The 17,276-nt window shown below is 59.0% G+C and overlaps 7 protein-coding genes across 7 annotated transcripts; 4 read left to right on the forward strand and 3 right to left on the reverse strand.

The window, feature by feature from the left end:
* The first annotated feature begins 1,267 nt into the window (after positions 1 to 1,267).
* SDRG_03512 (hypothetical protein) lies at positions 1,268 to 3,121 on the forward strand. Its single transcript, XM_008609146.1, has 2 exons — positions 1,268 to 1,284; positions 1,363 to 3,121. Exon 2 carries the CDS (start codon positions 1,421 to 1,423, stop codon positions 3,101 to 3,103), a length of 1,683 nt encoding a protein of 560 aa, XP_008607368.1. The 5' UTR covers positions 1,268 to 1,284; positions 1,363 to 1,420; the 3' UTR covers positions 3,104 to 3,121.
* Positions 3,122 to 3,166: 45 nt separating this feature from the next.
* SDRG_03513 (hypothetical protein) lies at positions 3,167 to 4,037 on the forward strand. The gene is made up of 5 exons (XM_008609147.1): positions 3,167 to 3,292; positions 3,337 to 3,515; positions 3,566 to 3,680; positions 3,728 to 3,830; positions 3,883 to 4,037. The coding sequence occupies exons 1-5, from the start codon at positions 3,227 to 3,229 to the stop codon at positions 3,981 to 3,983; spliced, it is 564 nt and encodes a 187-aa protein (XP_008607369.1). The 5' UTR covers positions 3,167 to 3,226; the 3' UTR covers positions 3,984 to 4,037.
* Positions 4,009 to 5,471, reverse strand: SDRG_03514 (hypothetical protein; the record flags this gene model as incomplete). Its single annotated transcript, XM_008609148.1, has 10 exons — positions 4,009 to 4,079; positions 4,132 to 4,245; positions 4,289 to 4,438; positions 4,483 to 4,596; positions 4,643 to 4,793; positions 4,835 to 4,889; positions 4,936 to 5,000; positions 5,048 to 5,158; positions 5,210 to 5,314; positions 5,364 to 5,471. 10 exons carry the CDS (start codon positions 5,469 to 5,471, stop codon positions 4,009 to 4,011), a joined length of 1,044 nt encoding a protein of 347 aa, XP_008607370.1.
* A 90-nt stretch (positions 5,472 to 5,561) lies between these two features.
* Positions 5,562 to 6,946, forward strand: SDRG_03515 (hypothetical protein). The gene is made up of 5 exons (XM_008609149.1): positions 5,562 to 5,599; positions 5,647 to 5,733; positions 5,782 to 6,294; positions 6,340 to 6,500; positions 6,549 to 6,946. Exons 1-5 carry the CDS (start codon positions 5,567 to 5,569, stop codon positions 6,853 to 6,855), a joined length of 1,101 nt encoding a protein of 366 aa, XP_008607371.1. The 5' UTR covers positions 5,562 to 5,566; the 3' UTR covers positions 6,856 to 6,946.
* A 1,538-nt stretch (positions 6,947 to 8,484) lies between these two features.
* SDRG_03516 (hypothetical protein) lies at positions 8,485 to 10,070 on the forward strand. The gene is made up of 5 exons (XM_008609150.1): positions 8,485 to 8,570; positions 8,614 to 8,712; positions 8,761 to 9,324; positions 9,370 to 9,539; positions 9,587 to 10,070. The coding sequence occupies exons 1-5, from the start codon at positions 8,532 to 8,534 to the stop codon at positions 9,903 to 9,905; spliced, it is 1,191 nt and encodes a 396-aa protein (XP_008607372.1). The 5' UTR covers positions 8,485 to 8,531; the 3' UTR covers positions 9,906 to 10,070.
* Positions 10,071 to 10,090: 20 nt separating this feature from the next.
* SDRG_03517 (hypothetical protein) lies at positions 10,091 to 13,594 on the reverse strand. The gene is made up of 3 exons (XM_008609151.1): positions 12,678 to 13,594; positions 11,395 to 12,633; positions 10,091 to 11,344 (listed from the first exon to the last, which is right to left on the reverse strand). The coding sequence occupies exons 1-3, from the start codon at positions 13,560 to 13,562 to the stop codon at positions 10,157 to 10,159; spliced, it is 3,312 nt and encodes a 1,103-aa protein (XP_008607373.1). The 5' UTR covers positions 13,563 to 13,594; the 3' UTR covers positions 10,091 to 10,156.
* Positions 13,595 to 13,826: 232 nt separating this feature from the next.
* Positions 13,827 to 16,924, reverse strand: SDRG_03518 (hypothetical protein). The gene is made up of 4 exons (XM_008609152.1): positions 16,127 to 16,924; positions 15,043 to 16,071; positions 14,255 to 14,998; positions 13,827 to 14,205 (listed from the first exon to the last, which is right to left on the reverse strand). The coding sequence occupies exons 1-4, from the start codon at positions 16,859 to 16,861 to the stop codon at positions 13,930 to 13,932; spliced, it is 2,784 nt and encodes a 927-aa protein (XP_008607374.1). The 5' UTR covers positions 16,862 to 16,924; the 3' UTR covers positions 13,827 to 13,929.
* Positions 16,925 to 17,276: the final 352 nt, after the last annotated feature.

A 17,276-nucleotide genomic window follows, 5' to 3' on the forward strand; every position in this document is an offset into this window, starting at 1 on the left:
TTGGGCAACCCTGCGCCGACTCGATCATCCATCCACGCCGCCCTCTGCAAAGAATTCGCAAGGACTCTTCATCGACTGTTGGCTCTACTGACATGCACAGCTGTTGTTGTTGAAGTGAGTCTATTTAGATATAATTTACACTGAACTGTTTTTGGGGGGGTGGACTTTCGATTCAGAGCGTGTTGTGCTAGACGGCAGCAGCGGCGAGGCTTAGCCGTGTTGAAGGCGAGGCGTGTGGATGGCGCACGCCGGGACGAAGTGGTCACGAAGCCAGGCATCGTGGCGCAGGGCGTACATCATTTGGAAGAGGCACATCGCTTGGGTATTCAGCATCAAGTGGTGAAGGTGCATCTTGGTCAAAAACGCGGCGCGGGCGGCGGCCGCTTCGGGTGTCACGACGGGCGCCTCGGGACGGCACAGCTGTAGTAGTAGCACATTCGTACCAGTCGGTCGTCTGCTCATCCTATGGGCCTCGTTTCGTCATAAGCCTCCAAACAGATCTTATTCGTTTACAATATCCCATACCTTGGAAACCGTAGTGCCGAGCCACGAAGCGTAGGACGCTGTTCGACAAAGGGGCGGCTAGACTCAGCGTTGCGGTGCTATTATGTCACCAAGAACGCGTTTGCACTACTTGTGTGCTAGCGTGGTTGCCCTGCTCACTCCAAACGTCGCAGAGTTTTCGTTCATGGGACGTGGATTGATTGAGCCAATTGACGTTTCCATGGTATTTGTCGTTGAGAATTTTGCGCTATTCATTCTATACGTAGCTACAATGTTCTTTTGAAAGAAAAGTGAAGAGGCCATTCCCGACCACGGCTACGACAAAGCGACAACCGCTACGTTTCTTGAAGGACATAACGGTATGATGCCAGCCAGTGGATGTTAACGACCGATGCACGAAGAATGCTACTAGCGCTGTTGAATGATTGCGTCCGTCGTATGCGCCCAGCTGCTGTGCCACAGAATCAGAAGCAGAAAGATCCTCCACGAGAACTCAACTTTGGACACTCCGCGCGTAGAGCGCCCAACGATATGCTAGTAGAAAATAGACGCGTCTTGCGCGTCTTGACGACCAGCTCTCGATGTACGGCTGCAACGACCCGCGGACATAGCCCTTTGAGTTATCAGATGGAGCAGACCCGTTTATGTGGTCGACGAATCAGTAGAGTACCAAAGCCCTGGACCGTTGGACGTCTACCCTCGCTTTCAAATGCCAGTGTCGTGCCTTTTGCATTCCAGTAGCGCACGATCTAGTCCATGAAGAGGTGATTCGACACACAGGTACGCAGGACGGCATCTTTGCCAAGAAATAAAGTTCCTATAATCTGAGAATTTGTACTCACATCTGAGTCGAACTAGATGGAGCCATCAGCGCCAAGACAGGGCGTGCGCACAGACCACGATTCGCCTTTGGACGATGCAATTCGACGGGACGCTCGCAGACCGCGTGTCGTTTTTCAGCTCGTCACTTTACCTCGATGCCTTTAGCCCCGTTCCGACCAACGACCTCGTCGAGCCGCTCGGCAAGCACCTTCGGCGGCTGTGGCCGCTTCTCGCCCAGTACGTTGCCATTGGCCTTCTTCACGGCGCGATCGTATCGCTCGGGTATCCCTTCTTTGTCGCGTACTTTCGATTACCAGGCCAGCACCTCCATGCGATCGCTGCGCTGCTGACCGCTGCATGGGCAGGAAAGCCAGTCTTCCATCTTCTCGCCATATACTGTCCCATTGCCGGCCAGAACCATAAGCCGTACATGCTTCTTGGCTGGGTGTGCTGTGCTCTCAGCCTTGGTGCCTTGGCACTGCGCGACCACGGGCAGCCCTTCGACGTCTATGGGTCGCGCCCGCTTGTGCCGCGACGACACTTTATGAACCCGGCTGCGATTGCACGCGGCTCGACGTTGGCATTACAGCTGCTCATTCCGAGTCTCGGCGCGGCCATGGTGCACACCAACGCAGACGCACTCGTCGCTCGATACAGCGCCACCTGCAACATCCACCAGCGTCACCTCGACGCCTGCGTCTTTGGCTCACGGGCGCTGGCCAGCGCGACGGCAAGTATCCTCGTTGGGTGCGGCTTCAACTCGCCGGCGTTTGGAGGCGCCTCGTCGCAGCACGCGCCGATCGCACTGCTCTTTGGTCTCCTCACAGCGGTGAGCGCCAGTCTTCTCGTGCTCTCGGGGTGCTGCATTAATGACGCGGACGCGTCACGACGGTGCCTCAAATCCGACATGCGTGGTCTTTTGCGCCTCGTGCGCGCTTCGCCAGTTCGCCACCACATTGTAGCAAGCGGCGTCCTGCATTTTTTTGGCGCGACGACAATGGCGTCGACAGCGGCACCGTACGTGCGGTATTTCTGGGGCGAGATCGAAACGCGGAGCTACGTGCTATGGCACGTTGGCAGCAGCGCTGGCTTTGCACTTGTCGTCGCTGCCACGGCCATGTACGGCAACGGCTGGAGCTTTCGCCGCACCCTTATCCTGACGACTCTCGCATCCACGGGCCTCGAGACGCTCGTGCACGGACTTGCCATCGCCAACGTCGTGCGCAACGAAACGTTCTTCCTGGCCGTAACTTTTCTCGAGGTCGTGCCCGCCGGCGTCCAAAGTATGCACCTGGCCATTCTCGCCTTGGAGTTTACCGAGGCGCTGCGCGAGCGCACCGACGACGAATCGGCCGTTGCGCTTTTTCGCAGCCTCTTGGCCATGTCCAACAACGCGGCGATGCTATTTGCTGCGGTCGTCGCCAACGTCTACTGCGCACTATTTCTCGTCACGCCAACACGCATTGCTGCCGACTCGGACGCGGTGCGAAGCGACGTGGCTGCGACGTACGCCTTCTCCTACCTGATGAACGTCGTGTCGACACTCGCGGCCGTGTATTTGCTCCCTGTGCGCGACGAGCAATGGAGGCTTGCTACCGGCCGTCACCTTTCGCAGACCAGCAAATGTGTTGCTGGCCTAACCGTCGTCGGGCTTGTCGCCGTCGACAGTCTCGTCATTTTGCTGCTTACGCTTTGGTACCCGTACACGCACTCAATCGTCCTCGGTGGGCCGGGCTCCGTCCCGCCAGCGGTTGTCGTAGCTCCAAACCCGTTATAGATTGAAGTGTCTTGTCCATCTCAGCGTCTGCCACGTCACGGTTGGGTTGCGTGTGATCAGCCACGAAGATCGCCCGTGTATTCGTTTCGGGCCAATATCAATTGTAAGAGGTTTCTACAAAGCATGAACGCCGAGGTGGAGGCCGGCGCGGTCTTCTTCGACCCGGACCACTACATCTGCACCGCCTCGGTTCGCCGCCCGTCCGCTGCGTGTGGCCTCATAAGGCCGCGTAGGGCAACAAGATCAGCCGTGACTCGACGCTCTGCTGCACCAAGAACATCCTGCTTCGGGGCAAAACCATCATCAACGCGTCCACGATCCTCCGTGGCGACCTGGCCAAGATCTCGCTTGGGAAGCTCTGCATCATCCGCGAGTCCTGCGTGCTCAAGCCGCCACCCAAGATCCTTCCCACGTACGTATATGCATCGTCTGGTGCCCTCCATGCTGACAGCGAGCTATAAGCGGCATGCTCTTCATTCCGCAGACCATCGGCGACCACGTGTACATTGGCGAAGGCTCCATCATCGAGGCCGCACGCATCGGATCGTGCGTGCAGATTGGGAAGAACTGCGTCATTGTACATGTCCCTACTGCCGCCGTCATGTATCTCATCTGTGCTGACAGGGCAAGCGCGTGATCATCCGCGACTGCTGCTACATTGCCGACAATACGATCATCCCGTCGGACGAGATCATTCCGCCATACACGCATGTGAGTGGCATCCCGGGTAATCGAGCAATTTACCAATTCGATCCGGCACCCATGGTCACTTGGCGTAGGGACGTCGACCCACGAGCTGCCGGAAGCGACCCAAGACCTTTGTATGGCCCAAGTCGCGCGGTACTTTGAGAATTTTCGCGCTGGGAAACCCAACGAATAAATCTTTTTTGCGACCGTATTAAAGCTTAAAGCCATTTTTTGGTGCCATTGAGAAGATGCGACTTCTTTGTCGGGCTCACTGCCGGCTTGTAGAAGGCTACGTCGTCGACCATAAGTTCGGAGATGGCACGTAAGGTCTCTCTGCGTACCTGGGCCTGGCGCCTTGCCTCGTAGCAGATCTTGGCCGCGCTTGGTGGACGACCTGAAGACACTCGAGACGTCGGCTGTCGACTGCGGCATCGATCCCTCATAAGCGCCAGGGCCTACACACATTCGTCAAGGCTTTGAGATCGAAGAACAAGGTACCAGGAACGTCCAGAACGTCGCCTTTGCGCGAACTCAAGTGGCCAAACCGGTCGGCGGCGCCCTTCTTGAACATGCTACTCGCTTGCGCTTGCGCAATGGTGTCCCGCAGCAGGTGCTTCTCAGCTGCTTCGACGCCGTACGCGCCGGGCCCTACGCCGAGTTCTTAGCAAATCTTGTTTCTATAAAGATAATACCCGGTACGGCCAGCGTCTTGGGTGTCTCGACGCGCTTGACGCTCGACCGAAAGATGCCTTGGGGTCGGTCCCAGTCGGCGTCCCGTCCGAGCTCGATCGGGTTCTCATACTGCCCTAAAGCATGCACCAGGGTTGGCGGAAATTCTACAGACGCAGGTACCAGGGGCCGGCACGTCGGAGCGGGGTACAAAGCCGCGGTGGGACTTGGAGACGAATGCACTGCGCCCACTCGGCGCGTTGTGGCGCGGTTCCTTGACGTTGTAGTTGCCCGGGCCTGGCACGTTGGACGCCGTTTGGTTGTTGTAGCGCTCCTACAAGCGGTTTGCAGGGAAAGCGGACACGCAGGAAGTACAGTCGGCGCAAAGCTGCTGAGGCCAATCCGCCGGTTGAACGACGGCTTCTCGGGCCTACGCCACGTGTTTAGGCCACGGAAACTTAGACTCTGGCGTGTACAGCGACGATGCGTACTGTCCCGGCCCCGGCACCGTCTCGTACGTCTGGTTGGAGAAGCGCTTGACCTGTACGCGGCCAATGACAATCTGTACATACCAGAATATATACATACTTTGGAGACGAAGCCCGAGCCATAGCCTTTCTGTGATACGCTGCCCGATGTCTCGGTCGTCACGAGCAGCGTCGGTGGCTTGTAGTATGCGCCGGGTCCTGGCAGCTCGTTCTACAATGCGATATGGATACGCAGCCGTCATAGGACGTGGATGGTATGGACCTCGGCGTCGCCAAACCGATTGGTACGGCTTCCAAACGCATTCGTCTCGCGGTCGCCGGCGTTCAAGATTGTTTCAAACTTGGACGGGATCGACGCCGAAGGTTTCTGCATCCCGCCGCTCCATACCTTTCTTTGAGATATGGATATTCAGTACCTGGTACTGCGCAGGCCGGACTTGAACGTGGCCTTTCCGGACGCTACCCGCGTGCTTGGTGCCGACCTGTCGGAAGTTGTGCGCCTTGGACGCATCGTCGAGGAACATGTTTGCACGTGGTACAAATTTAGCCGCCGGTGCCCCGGGGCGCGCCTGGCGATCTTGGCACAAACAGCAGTTGCGCATTTGCGATCTGATCAGATATGCCGCACAAGGTCGTTGCAGTGCTGGCACAGGTATTCCCAAGGTGATGTCGGGGACGCGATGTGGACATGGCGCGTAGATGCGCTGCGAGCTCACACAGCTTCAGCACGAGCTCCATCACCTCCACCAAGACCGCAACGCCGCGACGACCAAGTTTGCGCTGCCGGTATGCGCTGCAACGTCCATGGAGGATCGATCCATACGCCTTGTATAGGACGTGTACGGCGATGCGCTCGCGACATCCCGCGGGCTCCGACGCGCCTCGTTGTGGCTCGCACGCTTGACGCGTCTACGAGAGTTGTTGGACGCGCGGCGTGTGGCCAAGATTCTGGCCCGTCTGAACCGCTGCATCGACGAGAAGCAGGTGCAGATCGTGCTCCAGCGGCGGCAGATCGTTGCGCACTGCATTGCGTATCAGCTCCCGTTGCCGCCGCTGCTGGCGCGCATGCCGCCCAATGTCTTTGACCGCGCGTACTTGGGGCGCCTCTGCGACGCGACCAAGGCGACGACGCAGGCGCTGGCTGCGCGCCTCGCAGTCGCACCCGCCTCGACTGCAATGTGGCATTTTACGACCTTCTTGGACGAGCGCACGACCGCAGTCTCGTACCGCGTGCAGACGCCGCCGCTGAGACTGAGAGCTGCGGATGCCGCCGACGCTGTCTGGGACCTCCACGCGACCCGCACGGACTTTGATGCGCTTTACGGCTACCACTTGACCGACTACACGGTTGGCGGTTAGATCGTCGCGTTGGTTAACGGTTGTTGCGACTAGATTGTGAACCGCGGCGCGAGCTTCCTCATTGCGCGCGTCTGCTTGCTCGGCACAGACATGGTCGTGTACATTTTCTGCTTTCGCGCCAAAGTCCGCGATTTTTATGAAGTTCATATGCTCATCCTCGACTATGAGCTCAATAGCCTTGGGCTCATGTGCACGTACGACGCGCCTACATCACGCAGGATAACGTCAATGGTCTGATTTAGGGCGACTATTGCGCCGAGTGCCGACGGAAGCGTCATGGTCTTGACGGGCTCCTTCTTGCTTCTCGATCGCGAACACTGGAGTGCGCTGGACGCGCCGGGGCGAGCCGACTACATGATGAAGAAGCATACGTTTGGGCTCGTGCGCTGGCTCCGCGACAAGGTTTGCGAGCGGTCCGGCGAGTGGTGCTACAACGAGACGAGAAACGACCGCAAGGAGCTGCGCACGACCTTTGCGTGCGTCTTGAAGCTGGCGGCCGGCCACCACGCTGGGTACCGTGTTGTGGTCGCGACACAGCACCACATCTGATACGCGGCATGTGGGTGTGCCACGTCACAGACTTGTTTATAAGATATCAGCAGGCGAAATAAATTCTCGAGTTTGCCCCACCCACGATCAGTGGGTAAAACAGTATTTCCCATTTGGCGTTGGTCCCACTGCGCGAATTGACAGAGACGCGTCAACAAGTAGCATATATCTCATGCTGGAAGATTCAATTTAGTACACTGTACAAAAGACCAAGCCGTGCGCCTCAGACCCAAAGTGGCGTGGGTGGGAGGATCGACGAGCAGCTAATAAGCTTACACCTCAAGCGACGACACTCGGTCGTCAGCGAATTTGCACAAGATGTGCAATCACCTTCTGATCTGCGTTCGTTCCAAATATTATTGCCGGACCCCGGTGTACCGGTACGCAGTCCAAGATCACACGGTGCGTCAAGCTGACCGTCACCGCATTTCGCATGCATGGTGCTGCACGGTGATGCCACGTCATACAAATCAAGCGGCATTATGCTGCAAGTTGCTCGTATACGCTACACCCTGGTGCCAAAATGTGTTGGTTTGGCTCTGGAACCAACTGTAGTTGATCCTTAGGGCTCTTGCGACCGCTTCTCGCGCCACTCTTGTGCTGAAAGTAGCTGTGATGTGGCCCGTCGGGCTGCTCTGACCGATCGACGCAGCTGCAAGCTGCGGAAGCTTTTCGGTAGCTTAGCTTTACAAGTAGTACGTTCGGTTGGCGAATTCGTTGAATATAACGCACGAGACACGAACAACCGATCACTGCCACCCATGACCACGCTGAGACTGGACAGCTTGACGGTGCCCGATGGACCTCGCTCGCTTCCGACAGCCAGAACCAAGTGGCAAAATAAGTTCTATGCATACACCATCTCGACACGACCATCGCCGTGCAGTAAAAGGAGGCGTTCAACGCAGCACAAGTCGTCGACGGCTACCTACGGTATTGGCAGCACCCGAGCCCCCTCGGATTCGCCCGAGGCACGTCGAAGTGGCTACTTGAGGTTACCAAGCGTTGCTTTGACAGAGCCTGGTCATCCCGCGGTAGCCTGCCTCGAGCGATGAAGAATCTTGAGGCCAGTCAAACGTGCTAAATAACTGACCACGCACAACGCGCAGACAACGCTGTTCCAAATGACCACGGGCGCGTCGCTACATTCGAGGCAGGTGCGTCGGCGGGCCAGCACCACAGACAAAGCCAAGGTGCGATACGAGTGTACCATGCCCACTCTTGACGCAGCGCTCTCCTTCACTATGGTACCTCAAAGGCGTCAAGTGCGAGGGTCTCTGTGGCCCAATTGCCATCTATCTTAACGTGACTGCTAGGAGAGCTCGCCACGTCATTACCTTGAATAAAGTATGATTAATCATCTGCCTGTTGACCGGTGAGAATGGCAAAGACCGTTGCGTGCCCCGCGGCTCGGGCCCTCTCTTGAGAAAGGCATTGCCGACCGAACGTCAACAACGAGCGGGTGGCCGAGGAGGGTGCACTTCGGGTCGTTGGATCTGGCCTGCGGTGCTGCCACGTCATGGCCTGGTGTTCGAATCGCGTCGGGCAGCTGCGCTCGAATCTGAGCACTGTCAAGTTGTGCATTGCAAGGCGCAGTGTGGTGTGTCCCGATCAGAACTGGGCTTGGGCTCGCGAATAAATTTGCCGCCTCTCGGGCCACTCACTTTTCATTTGCCATGCTCGGCCCCTCGCCACCGACGTGCGCCATCATCGAGGTGCGCCGAGCTCTCACAATGCGATGCTATGCACCATGTTTAGACGCGTCGCCACGTCGTGCAGCTCCAGCACGAGATGCGCGGGTGCCTCCGCGACCTCGAGGATCTCCAAGAGCGCAAGGCCCGGCGCGCCTGCTCCTCGGTACGAAGCTGCGTGTCTCATAACAGCAGCACTAACATTCGTATCTAGTACATGCCCAAGAAGAAGTACGCGTCGCGTCTCGACAAGCAAAAGGCCGAGCTCGCACGCATCCATGCCACACTCGAGCGTCACGCGGCATGGACGGCGTACAACGCCAAGCACTCAAGCCTCCACGCACTCCGCACGCAAGCGTGGAAGCTTCGATTGGACATGGCCAACGCCCAGCAGCAGATCTCCAACTTGGGGCACGAGATCTCGATCCTCGTGGTCCAGTACGAGGCGTGCTTGCCGACGCTCGGCGCGTACGAAGCGACGATCGACCGCCTCTTCTTGACCAAGCTCTTCGCCATCATCCACACGCAAGCATTTGCCGTCAGCGACAAGATCATCCACACGCTCAATGACGCGTGCCGCGTGCCAGCGCCATCCAAGCATTGGCACCTCTCGACGTACTTTCCTCGCCAGACCGAGGCCGACAACTCCGTCTTTTACAAGATCACGACGCCGCTCCACCTGCGCACCGCCGTCGAGGTGGCCGATGCTCTCTGGAGCATCTATCGCGACCTCGACGGGTACGAGCGAGAGTTTATGGGGTACCTCGCCAATCCCAAGGTGCGACACGGCCGATGACTCGTTTGGTATAATGCGTCGAGCTAGTATGTGTACGAGGATGACGACCTGGCCGTCGTGCGCTGCGACCTCAAGGCGCCGAACTTTGGCCCCATTGTGCTCTACAAGTGCTTCTTCCGCATGCGCGTCAACCGCGACTACTATATCCACACGGTCATCTTCCGCAACGGCCTCGTCGACGTGTGGCAGTCCTCCACGTACTACTGCGATATTGGCAAGTGCAATGTGAGTGAACCAATCATAGGACGCGCGTCTATGACGGGGCAACTCCCGGTGCCTCCTGCCGCCTTGAAACCATCGGCCTCTTCCGCGTGCTCAACATGGTCAACTGGGATCGCCGCTCGATGGAGAGCCGGCGCGACGAGATGATCAAAATGGACGCGCTTGGGTCCATGCGCTGGGCCAAGGACCTCCCGGACAACATCGTCTCGCGCAAAGGTACGTGGTACTACCACGAGGCGCCGGTCCCTCCCCAGAGTCCCATTTTCAAGACGAGCTCGCTCGTTTTGAAGCCCTTCTTCCCCACCAAGCGCGACCGCCGCTTTGCGATTATCCTCGACTAGCCCTATTCTCTGGGCTTCAATGCACTCCAGCTAATATACATTTCGTTCAACAGATTATCTTCCACCTCCCCACACTCTCGGCAGATTCCTCGTTGACAGCACACGACTATCTATCTATCTATCTTTCTATCGAGACTTTGCTTTGGGATACGGTGCTATCCGCGGGCCACCTTTTTCTCGTGTCTCTCTTCCATCGACAATACTGTGCACGGTTCGATTCCATTGCTTAAAAATCACGCAACTCTAGTCGTCTACTCGGTCGTTGTCTCGGTCGTTGTCTCGGTCGTTGTCTCGGTCGTCGTCGCGGTCGTCGTCGCGGTCGTCGTTGGTGGTGTCTCGTCCTGAAAGTACCAGGCAAAGGCCACGTAGAGACCCGCGAGCAGCAGTGCCGTCATGGCCGCAAGCTGCCACTGCCACACGCGACCGGCTGCGATATCGTCCACGTGTCCATACTTGTTGGTCAAGTGGAAGGGGAGCTCAAACTGCGAGCGGTCCGGCCACAGCGACGTAAAGAGGTCGTGGAGGATGCCGCTCACCGCGTGGGACGGGTACTTCATGTCGTCGTTGATGCACACAAACTTGGTCTTCCGCGCGCGCGTGTTGAGGAGCTGGTTCCACGCCGTGCGGTACTGGTCGCTGAGCATGTGGAACGTCACCTCGCTCTCCGAGACGAACCGGTGCATGACCGGCCGCCGCGCCTGGACGGTCGCAACCAGCCTCTCGCTCACATTCGTGCACGCCTTCAGGCTCTCGAGGGTCTTGTACGGCTGATGGGTTTCCGTGACGGTGACGCGCCCGGTGCGTCGCGCCTCGTCATGCACCAAGGTCGTTGCGATCGGCGGCGGCGTGAGGCAGCGCTTGACGTCGTCGACATCGGCCTCGGACGGGTGCTCTTCGGTCGTCAAAAGCGATGCGACACTGAGCACTTCGTGGTCATCGATGACGCCGTCCTTGTTGAGATCAATGTACGTGGCGAAAATCTCGTCGAGCGTCGGCGGGTGCAGTACATGGCGGTTCACCACGTAGTACATGTACGAGAAGCTAAACTGCATGTCCTTGGGGTGCCGGAAGCGGTGCGCCGACGTTGCGTTGAACTGCAGCGGCCACTGCGCCTTCATTTCCGTGAGCAATTTCTTCTGGATAAAGTGCGGCATGTGCGACGGCACGCGGCGGCGGTCGGTCGTTGGCGTCTTGCCAAACACGCGATTGTAGAGCTTATTGACGTGCCGGAGCGAGTCGCCAAACGTGTCCATCGACCGGACCGCGTCATCATCTCTCGGCGGCAGCGGTGACGCTTCGATTGCGTCGGGCTCCACTTGCGCGAAAAAGTCGACACAGTCCTCTACGTTCGGCGTCGACAACGCCCACGCCGTCGTATTTGCCGGTACGACATTGGCGAGACCGACTTTGGCTTTGAGAAACCGAGCCGCGTCCGTCACCTAGGCAAGAGACGCGTCAGGACCACTTCACTTTTCAGAGTATTACACACCGGTGTCCACCACGAGGTCGCGGCGATCGCGTCGGCCTTGGACCGGCGGTTGGCGAGCTGCCGACACATGAGGAGCGCTTGGTCGCGAACGAACGGGTCCACAGTGGGCACCGCATCACTTGTCGCTGCCTCGTGGCTGTCCGTCATCGTCGGTTCGGTGTGCTGCGGCTCGCACGTGCCGGACAAGCGGCGCCAGATCGCGCGGGCAAGGTAGTCGACGAGCACACACTCTTCGCCCGCGTCAAGGAGACCGTTCCAAGGCTCGGTAGTCGTCGCCGGCGACTGCACAGGCGCATCACCGTATGCAAGTGCCACGTCGACGCAGTTGCTACTCGGTCGGTTCCACACACACATTTTGCCATGCACGACACCGGCAGTCGAGTCGGGCACGGCCCATGACCAGCGCACCCGCAGCGTCTGCGCTTCCAAAACGCAGTCGACGGCGTCGGCGGCGACCACCACTGCCTCCGGTGCCGGCGCGATGACAGGACATGTCGCGTGGAAGCTCATCGTGTGCTGTGTCGCTTCGTGGGCGACCCAGTTGGACGTGAGAAGCACCTGCTCGCTCCAGTCGGGCACGGCAAAGAACGGCAGGCGCATCTCGAGGTCGATACGACCATCTTGCGACGCATGCTGCTGCAAACGCAGATCGCTCAAGTCCAAGTCATTCGCGGGCTGCGGCGTGTACCGACCCTGGCGCATGCCATGTTGGCCACGTACGAGGTGCAGCGTCAAGTTGGCGCTGCCGTCTTCGTCGCCGAGCGGGGCGCCGCGGAGGACAATGTCGGTCGCGTTGGTCACACTGCCGCTCGAGTCGGGTCGCGCAAGTACAAGAACGAGGCTCATGTTGGCCTCGAGCAGAGTCGCGTGGCGCACCAGCGCGTCGTTCTCGAGCGTCGCAGTGTCAACAAACTCAAAGATCTCCGAGATATTGACCACGAGCACGGGCGCGGTATCGGCCACTGCGAGCGTAAGCGACGTCGCATTGGCCGGCACCGCCGTTGACGGGAGGCGCGAGAAGAGGCCGACGCCGCAGTCGCCGCCGTCGTAGGCGCACTCTGTGACGTTGCAGCGGAGGTCGCAAACTCCGTCGCCGATCCACGAATACGTGCAGCCGTCGGTGCAGAGGTGCGACGCGAGCGTTGAGGCAAGAGGCGTCGATGGCGGCGTCTCGGGTGCCGGCGTCTCGGGCGTGGCCGACGCTGCACACTCGACGTGCGGAAGCTGCAGCGGATCGTCCTACGCACACGCTTAGCGACGCAAAGAAGAGACTTGCAACGTACAGGGCGAAAGGTCTCGGTGCAGCCGCAGTCGCCCATGTCAAAGCCGCACGCCGTGACGTTGCAGGCGCTGTCGCAGACGCCGTTGCCGAGGAGGGGCTCGCCGCAGTGCTGCGCGCACTCGGGGACTTCCCACGAGAGGTAGATGTTCTGGACGCCGGACGGACTCATAAAGTCCTCGGGCGTCACGGGCGCGCCGAGGAAGACGTCGTCGTTAAAGTACAAAAAATGATCCGAGAGACCAGGAATCGTGTCGAGGTTGGCTTCAATCGCCGGCGACGAAAACACGGGCAGGTGCGACGTGTTGGCAAACATTGCGCGGTGGGGCACGACAGTGAGCCGCGGGCTCTCGAGGTTGAGCCAGCTCGGGACTTGGCCGTCGGTCACGAGGTACACGTGGCGCACCCACGGTGCGTACTTTTCGATCGACCGCAGCGAGTAGCGCAGCTCTTCGTTGTCGCGGAACCGGTTCTCGGACGCAGCCGCGGATGTATCGGAAACTGCCGCCGTGTCGGTCTCGTTGAAAAAGTCGCCGTGGATCTCGGCGTTCCAGCGACGGTGCCAATACGTCTTCTCCTGCTTCCAGCGCGGGTCCGTGCCATTGACCCACGTGTAGACAACGTCAATGGGCCCGTAGCCCATGTACGGCGCGCTCGTCGGCAAGTGGCTGTTGCCAATGTTGCCGTAGCGCTGGCTCGGGTAGTAGCCATCGTCGACGTCGTCGACGTGGACGAGCAGCAGCCATGCCAGCGTGAGCAGAGCGAGGCTCATGGCACCGAGGGCCCATGCGACGATCGATCTCCTCGCCGGCCTCACGGGCGTAGGCGCGTCTATGGTCTCTGGCGGCGCCGTCTCCATGGGCCTGGGCTTGGCTTTGACCCGACTCATGCTCGCGCCGACGATTTTCGTGTGCAGACGGCAAAAAAACACCACTCGCCCGGCACGATTGACCTCTCACAACGCATATTCGAGTACAATCTATAAACTGTCACAGGTTTCCATGCACAAACTTGGCGCCATTTACGACTCGCCCCATGGACGATATTCCTCAGACAATATATTCATCACACAATATATTCATCACACAATATGGTTTGTTGAAACGCAGTACGACGTCGGTGGACCTCAGCGTCCAGATCTGTTGTTCAAAGAGCCTGATTTGATTGTCCATAGTGTCTTAACCTTTAGGTCTGGGAGGGTTAATGTGCCATGGGACAAGTGTCTTTTGTAAGTTATGCTAGGTCTACGCTTTGCATCATTTGGCAAGTCCCTTGCCGAGGCTCATCGCGCGACTCGACGACCGCCATCGCTGGTGCATGCCCATGTAGTACAAGGTGCCGGTCGATGCTAGGACGAGCAAAAGCTGGTACGGCCAGAGCGCGCTCCACTCGATGTCTTGGCTGAGCTGGCTCGTCGCCTTGAAGTGCGGCTTGGCTTCCCGCACATTTGCATGGTGGGCATCGGCCGTCAGCTCCAGTGGCGACGGTTTGCCCCAGCGCAGCTGGAAAAAGTCTTGCAGCATCTTTCGAAACTACACATGGTGCAATAAGCTCGCCATAAGAAGTGAGATCCGAACGTACTGCGGGCGTCGGGTTGTGCATGTCGTCGTTGACGCACACAAATTTCGTGTGGCGAGATCGAGCGCGGTACAGCTGACCGTACGCGCCCATGGCCTCGCCGAGCATGAGGAACGTCACTTGGTCTTCCGTCATGAGCTGGTATGTGGGCCGCGATTCGTTCACATCGTGGCTCAGCCGCCGCTCCAAGCCTGGGCAGTGCGCCGCGATATCGGCCAGTGTCAGCGACGACGAGTCATTGGCCGCGCGCCGACAGGCGTCGAGCAGTGCTCGAACCAGTGCGTGCGACGCTTCGGGCACGATCGACAGAAGATTTGGCTCTTCGAAGTCGTCGAGGCGGCCGTTCTGGTTGATGTCGAGCAGGTTTGTAAACACTTCGTGGCTCGTTCTCGGCGGGTGCAGTCGATGGCGGTTCATGACGTAGTGCATGTACGAGAAGCTAAACTGCATGTCCTCTGGGTGCCGGAAGCGGTGTGCTGACGTCGCGTTGAACTCGGCCGGCCAGTGGGTCTTGAGCTCGGTCAGAAACCGCTTCTGGATAAAATGAGGCATGTGCGATGGCACCCGACGCGGCCGCTTCGCCTTGCCGAACGCTTCGTCGTAAAGCTTGTTGACGTGCTTGAGCGAGTCGCCAAATGCGTCCGACGATGCATTCGCGAGCTCCGCGGCTGGGAGCGTCGCGGTCGGCTGCGAACACCCGTGGAGCCAAAACGGGTCCTCGTCCGTCGTGTTCATGATGCGGCACATCTAGTTGACTCGATTAGCTATGGACGATATCATTGCAGTCGTACCTTGTTGAGAAGTGGCTGTGTCGCGTCCCGCGTGAACGGACCGTCCACGAGGTCCGCGCCGAAACGAGTGCAGAGCGTCATCGCCTTGGCTTCCGCGCCCGCCGGGTCTTTGGCCGTGAGCTTCTTTGTGTCGGGGGTCGTACAGCGGTCGGCGAGCGTTGGGTAGGCTACATTGCACCACTCCCACCAGTTGCACTCGTGCTTGGTCTTGGGCAAGATGTACTTGGCGTCATGGACCGTTGGTGCGACGACGGTCATATTGCTGTACTCGATGCAGCTGCTCTTGCCGCTGTTGGTGACGCAGACGCGTGCGCTGGCCACCGCGCCGGGCTGGGCGTGCAGCAGCACTCCCGTCGTGTTGAGGGCGCAGTAGCTCGCATCACCAGCACTCACTGATGCGGCATCGACAGCCGGGCACGTCACGGCCGCACCATCGTTGATGCGGAAGGTTGTCTCGCTCGTCCAGTCGGACAACAGTGCAAACGGAATGTAGATCGTCGCCGCCAGTTGCGTCGGTTCGAACGCCGGTGAGACGCTTGCGGCAGGGAAGTCGAGCGACGACGGCGGCAGCCCTGCAGCGTAGCCCGCGCCATCTAGCGCGATACCGTGTGGCACCAGCTGCAGTCGCACAGTCGACCCGTTGACCAATGTGACCATGACGACAGCCGTCTCGGTGGCAGTCGCCGCAAAAAAAACAAAGAGCTGCGATTGGCGGATCGCAGTATGCTGAACAAGCGCACTGGGCGCGTCAAGATCCGCAGCAGTAACGTCACGCAAGATGAGCACAAAGCTCGAAGGGTCCACGAGCACGGCGGCGTCGGCAGTAGACGTGTCGAGGGTCGCGTGAGACAGAAGACCGAGTGCGGTCTTGTCGCAGTCCCCAGCGTCGAACGCGCACTCGGCAAAGTTGCAGTGTGCGTGGCACTGGCCGTCACCGAGCAAGTTCCAGTCGCAGCCCGGCGCACAGACATTTGCGCTCGTCGTTCGTCGCTCGGGCAGCCGGCAGCTCTCTTTCCAGTCGTTGGCGACCTAGACATGTCGAGATGAGAGATGACGAGAAATTGATAGCGAGGATTCTTCGTACCACACGCGTCTCGGCGTTGGTGCAGGTGCAGTCGCCGTGGTCGAATGCGCAGCTTGCAGTGTTGCAGGCGTGGTTGCACACACCATTGCCTAGCATCCAGTTGGCACACATGTGATTGCACGGCGGGATCTCCCACGAGAGGTAGACGTTCTGTGTCCCGTCCCGGCTCATAAAGTCTTCGGGCGTCACGGGCGCGCCGAGGAGCGTCTCGTCGTTAAAGTAGATAAAGTACTCGGAGAGCCCTGGAATGCGGTCCAAGCTCGCTTCGATCGCCGGCGATGAGAACGTCGGCAAGTGCGACGCATTCGCAAAGAGCGCGGTATGCGGCACGATGGTCACATGCGGGTTGGCCTCGTCAAGCCACGTGGGCACTTGGTCGTACGTGACGATGTAGATGTGCCGAATCCACGGCGCGTACAGATGCAGCGACCGGATCGAGTACCGGAGCTCGTCGTTGTCGCGGAAGCGGTTGTCGGCCGACGCCGTGTCCTTGGTGCGCGGGTTCGCCTTGATCGGCCGGCCGTGGAGCTCGCTGAGCCACTTGAGATGCCACTGCGCCTTGGCTTGTCGCCACGCCGGGTCGCTGCCGTTGACCCAAGTGTAGACAGCGTCGATGGGGCCGTAGGCTGGGTCGATCGCGCCGCCGCCGATCGTGCTGTCGTCGCTCGTGGCAAAGGCGCAGAGAGCGACGAGGATACACGTTAGCGTCAAGAGGACATTGCGTAGCATCTTCATCGTCACCTCGGGCGCGTGGACCTCGCGCCTTGATTCGAAATGTTGCCTTTTCGAGTGCAAACTCATTTTGGCGACTGTTACATTGTCTCAGTCCGAAGCAATTTCGTATTTTAATAATTAAATTAATCGGCAAAGGGCCGACCACCGCTTCGAAAAGAACCGAGGAACTGGCAAAGGACAAATATATCTTATAAGTCCGCCCTCTCAGACCCAGTCCTCCTTGAAGACGATGGGCACGACGACGACTTGTACGCGCTTTGGATCGCACCGATAGGACTGTACTCTGCAGTGTCCAATCTTCGAGGGTTGAACTCTGGGTACGGGCAGTGGGTAGTGGAGCAAAAGGCTGCATGAGTAGGTTCACCTTTCCAGTGATATACTTATAGAGCTGACGGTTGGCAACATGCGAGAGCTG

This window comes from Saprolegnia diclina (genome assembly GCF_000281045.1).
Source record: "Saprolegnia diclina VS20 unplaced genomic scaffold supercont1.8, whole genome shotgun sequence".
Taxonomy (NCBI): domain Eukaryota; phylum Oomycota; class Saprolegniomycetes; order Saprolegniales; family Saprolegniaceae; genus Saprolegnia; species Saprolegnia diclina.

What these genes read in the sequence shown, in the direction of transcription:
- SDRG_03512 (XM_008609146.1), top strand. Translation starts at nt 1,421, where the DNA reads ATGCAATTCGACGGGACGCTCGCAGACCGCGTGTCGTTTTTCAGCTCG.
- SDRG_03513 (XM_008609147.1), top strand. Translation starts at nt 3,227, where the DNA reads ATGAACGCCGAGGTGGAGGCCGGCGCGGTCTTCTTCGACCCGGACCAC. An exon ending in TTGGGAAGAACTGCGTCATT is followed by an intron (nt 3,681 to 3,727) that starts GTACATGTCCCT and finishes CTGTGCTGACAG; the next exon opens with GGCAAGCGCGTGATCATCCG. An exon ending in GCATGTGAGTGGCATCCCGG is followed by an intron (nt 3,831 to 3,882) that starts GTAATCGAGCAA and finishes CACTTGGCGTAG; the next exon opens with GGACGTCGACCCACGAGCTG.
- SDRG_03515 (XM_008609149.1), top strand. Translation starts at nt 5,567, where the DNA reads ATGCCGCACAAGGTCGTTGCAGTGCTGGCACAG. An exon ending in ACCACTTGACCGACTACACG is followed by an intron (nt 6,295 to 6,339) that starts GTTGGCGGTTAG and finishes TGTTGCGACTAG; the next exon opens with ATTGTGAACCGCGGCGCGAG. An exon ending in AGCCTTGGGCTCATGTGCAC is followed by an intron (nt 6,501 to 6,548) that starts GTACGACGCGCC and finishes GGTCTGATTTAG; the next exon opens with GGCGACTATTGCGCCGAGTG.
- SDRG_03516 (XM_008609150.1), top strand. Translation starts at nt 8,532, where the DNA reads ATGCTCGGCCCCTCGCCACCGACGTGCGCCATCATCGAG. An exon ending in CGACGTGCGCCATCATCGAG is followed by an intron (nt 8,571 to 8,613) that starts GTGCGCCGAGCT and finishes CACCATGTTTAG; the next exon opens with ACGCGTCGCCACGTCGTGCA. An exon ending in GACGTGTGGCAGTCCTCCAC is followed by an intron (nt 9,540 to 9,586) that starts GTACTACTGCGA and finishes AACCAATCATAG; the next exon opens with GACGCGCGTCTATGACGGGG.
- SDRG_03517 (XM_008609151.1), bottom strand. Translation starts at nt 13,562, where the DNA reads ATGAGTCGGGTCAAAGCCAAGCCCAGGCCCATGGAGACGGCGCCGCCA. An exon ending in GCACCGAGACCTTTCGCCCT is followed by an intron (nt 12,634 to 12,677) that starts GTACGTTGCAAG and finishes GCGTGTGCGTAG; the next exon opens with GACGATCCGCTGCAGCTTCC. An exon ending in CGACCTCGTGGTGGACACCG is followed by an intron (nt 11,345 to 11,394) that starts GTGTGTAATACT and finishes TCTCTTGCCTAG; the next exon opens with GTGACGGACGCGGCTCGGTT.
- SDRG_03518 (XM_008609152.1), bottom strand. Translation starts at nt 16,861, where the DNA reads ATGAAGATGCTACGCAATGTCCTCTTGACGCTAACGTGTATCCTCGTC. An exon ending in CCAACGCCGAGACGCGTGTG is followed by an intron (nt 16,072 to 16,126) that starts GTACGAAGAATC and finishes CGACATGTCTAG; the next exon opens with GTCGCCAACGACTGGAAAGA. An exon ending in CACAGCCACTTCTCAACAAG is followed by an intron (nt 14,999 to 15,042) that starts GTACGACTGCAA and finishes CGAGTCAACTAG; the next exon opens with ATGTGCCGCATCATGAACAC.